The 3,778-nt window shown below is 35.8% G+C and overlaps 1 protein-coding gene across 1 annotated transcript; it reads left to right on the forward strand.

The window, feature by feature from the left end:
* The first annotated feature begins 441 nt into the window (after positions 1-441).
* On the forward strand, positions 442-1,229 carry LOC104214557 (uncharacterized). Its single transcript, XM_009764246.2, has 3 exons — positions 442-678; positions 798-838; positions 881-1,229. Exons 1-3 carry the CDS (start codon positions 442-444, stop codon positions 1,227-1,229), a joined length of 627 nt encoding a protein of 208 aa, XP_009762548.2.
* Positions 1,230-3,778: the final 2,549 nt, after the last annotated feature.

The raw sequence follows: 3,778 nt of genomic DNA on the forward strand, positions 1-3,778 counted from the left end.
ATATTTTTTTATCATATGATGTTCATTTTATTTGACCAGTAGGTGTCCTGACTGTTCCTCGTCACTACCCCACCGGGGTTAGTCTTGATACTTACTCGGCACCACCGTGGTATGCTCATACTACACTTCTGTACATATTTGTGTACAGATCCAGGTGGATTGATAGTAGTTGTGCGGGTCGTCACGGTGGAGACTTAAGGTAAAATTGCTACAGCGTTTGCAGGTCTCGGAGTCACCTTCATTTGTATTTACTTCTATTTGCTCCTTCGTTTCGGGGCAGTGATGTATTATTTTGTGAAATTACTCTTAGATAGGCTTGTGACTTGTATCACCGATTTTGGAAATTTTGATTTATTTAGAGTTGGTTAATTTAAAGTTAGTAAGCATCAATGTTATTTCAGGTTATGTTAGGCTTACCTAGTTTAGAGACTAGGTGCCATCATGACTCTTTCGGAGGGATTTTTGGGTCGTGACACCTCCAATATTGCAGAGTCAATTAATGCAGCAAACAAGGATGCTAGAGAGTTACCAGTAATGCGATTGCTGGAGTACATGACAAATTTACTACAACAGTTGAACAACAAAAATAGAAAAAGTGCAATGGAGACATCTACAGAACTTAGCGAAAAGTACGACAAACTCCTTCGGGAAAATCTGATTGCATCGGAGCAAATGACGGTAAAATAAATCAAATATAATGATGTTTGGCACTGCTTACTTGCATTTTACAGCTTGTATAAGGATGTATAACTATGTATAATGTTCTTTAACTTATTTTAGAAAAAAAACTTTTGCAGGTGAGACCTGCTACGGAGCAGTTATATACTGTGCTTGAAGGGTTAAGGTGAAACATAATGTGCCTTGAAGTGGGAACATGCAGTTGCGAAAAATTTCAAATGGATGAAATTCCACGTCCGCGTGCTTGGGTGGTTTTGAAGAATCAGCAGCTGAAACCTGGCCAGTATTGCTCTTTTTACTACAAGAAGGATAACCTCCTTAGAACTTATGAATTTCTAGTGAATCCGATGCCAAATGAGAGTTTATGGGTAATCCCAACAGAGGTGCTGGAAGATGTGGTCCTACCACCTAAAGGGAGAAGGAATGCAAGAAGGCCAAGAAAGGAAAAACTTAAACCTGCTTCAGAGAAAGAGTATAAGAGAGCGTTTTCATGTTCTGTGTGTGGACAAGGTGGTCACAATAGAAAAACATGTAGGAATCAACCAAAATAAATAGTTGGAAACATAATACTTCCTATTACATTTGTTGTCATGTTGAGTAATTAAGTTTCACAAACAATAAAGTTACAAATGTTGAGTAGTTAAGTTTCACAAGCAATTGAGTTAGAAATGTTAATAAAGAATTACAATTTACACTATATATTGCAATTATGTTAAATATGTTTCATTATACATGTTTTGATCATCTAATAATAGTGTCTTGCTGTTTTTAATGGTGCTAAATATATTGATAGATTGTACAAATACAAAACAGAACTGCAAACAATCAATGGTATTATATGTATACAAATATATAAATGAGAGTATAAGTTTGTATAAATTTGTATAACTATGTATATTATTGTATACATATGTATAAACCAACAAAACTGCAACCATAATAAAAATACATACTTTGTTAAAGGACAAAAGCAACTGAAATATTCATTAAAATGTAATTCATTTACAGCCACAATGTGTAATGACTACCACAAATTACACAAAAATAAAAACATCTATAATATCCTTTAAAGTTATCTCACAAGTAGCAGAATAGTACTTAGACAAAATTAGGCAACAACTCCTGATACATTGCAAAACTACAGTAAAATGGAAAAAGCAGAACTACTTTCTCGGTCGTCCCCTCTTCCTCTTCCTGAAAAGTCTCCCTATGATTTCATCACCACTAATTACACCGGATTGTTATTTTTTCCTTCCATAATCTCACAATAGAGATCCCCACCTGGAGCGAAGTGTCTCAATGTCAAAATTATCTTTTCAAATTTCCTTACCAAGGATGAAATACTCAGCAAAGCCAACAACAAAAGCACTACAATCACTGTAATTAAAAGAAACAAATCAGATTCAAATAGGTACACTAATAACAAAATAGTAAAACAATTGAGATTAACCTACCATTTGATATATGCACCATTGTTCCAATCAATGTCCTTCTTCTCGACATAAAAATCAGAACTCTTCAAGAAGTAAGGTATCAGAATTACATAAGGTAATGCAACATCCAAAGCAAGTCTATCATTAATAGCTCCACGGTTAGAGTCATAGATGTGGATGCACTTATCTATGAACGTAAATAACCCCAAAACACAATGGCCCAATTTTGCTCTTCCGCGCTTCACATAGATAGGGAATAAGACGTGGTAAAAAATGTGCCACGGTACATTTGCATCACAATAATATCCTCTAATGTACTCTTCTATCTCATGCCCTTCAGGAATCACTAAAGGATGTTGATTAACTTTGAAATCTTTATGCAGGGAGTTGATTTTGTTACCAAAGGCAAATTCGTTTGTAGTAAATCGGATGGCAATATTCGGCCAATATTTTTCCCTATTCCTCAAATAATAAAAGAGGACATCCAAGTGCTGAGACAAGAAATAAGACAGAACAACCATCACTACTAGGTTTTTTAAATATAGAAATTTATACATTATTATACAGAGGTATACATATTTATACAAGGTTATACAATCTTATACAGTCTTATACTGTGATTATCCAAAGCTATGTATACACTATGGGGGTCTCGAACAATAAAGATATGCAACAAATAAAAAAGGCATTAGAACATAAAGTTATTAAATACCGTGTCAATCAAAGGTCGACCACAATACGCAAGTGAGTGGAACCAATCCTTCGTGGTCACATGACACGAGCCAAAAGTAAAAGCTTCTACAAGCTTATTTACTTTATCGGTATATATTTTTTGGCACTTCAAATCACAAAAAATAAAAAGTAATCAGAACTACCTTCATTGACAAGTATAAAATCAGAACATGAAAGATTAAAGAAAGTGAAGATACATTCGCCTCGTATCCATCCCATTATCAACAAACGCGCAAAACTCTTCAGCCAATAGCGACAATGGATCAAAATCATCAATTTCGATCATGAAAGGACGCTTGATATAAAAAATGAGCGTATGCGCCGATCCTGATGCCCCCGAATAACAAATTGGCAAATATGGAGATTTGGCATTGTCACACCTCCTTTTTCCGCACCCGAGAGGGCGCAAGGGAGTTTTTCCAATTAAAGGACAATCGGAACGGGATTAGTTTATTTATTTCAGAGTCGCCACTTGGGAGATTTAGGGTGTCCCAAGTCACCAATTTTAATCCCGAATCGAGGAAAATAATGACTCTATATTACAGTCTGCGTACCAGAAATCCGGATAAGGAATTCTGTTAACCCGGGAGAAGGTGTTAGGCATTCCCGAGTTCCGTGGTTCTAGCACGGTCGCTCAACTGTTATATTCGGCTTATTTATCTGATTTTTAATACAATTATGAACCTATGTGCCAATTTTATCTTTTATCCGCTTTTATCGTTCACCGTTATTTTTATAGGACTTGCAACGTCGTGAAAACATATCTCGAACCACGCTACATCAATGCACCCGTGGTTATTGATATATCTCGACTCGGCTGAGATTTGGATTTGGGTCACATAAATGTGCACCCGAATTAAGAAAAATAAATTATTTAAGACGCGCCTAAAGCAACTAACGTATGGTTGTTTTGGGGAGGGCCGTAACATTCGCTA

Source organism: Nicotiana sylvestris, chromosome 3, assembly GCF_000393655.2.
Source record: "Nicotiana sylvestris chromosome 3, ASM39365v2, whole genome shotgun sequence".
NCBI lineage: Eukaryota > Viridiplantae > Streptophyta > Magnoliopsida > Solanales > Solanaceae > Nicotiana > Nicotiana sylvestris.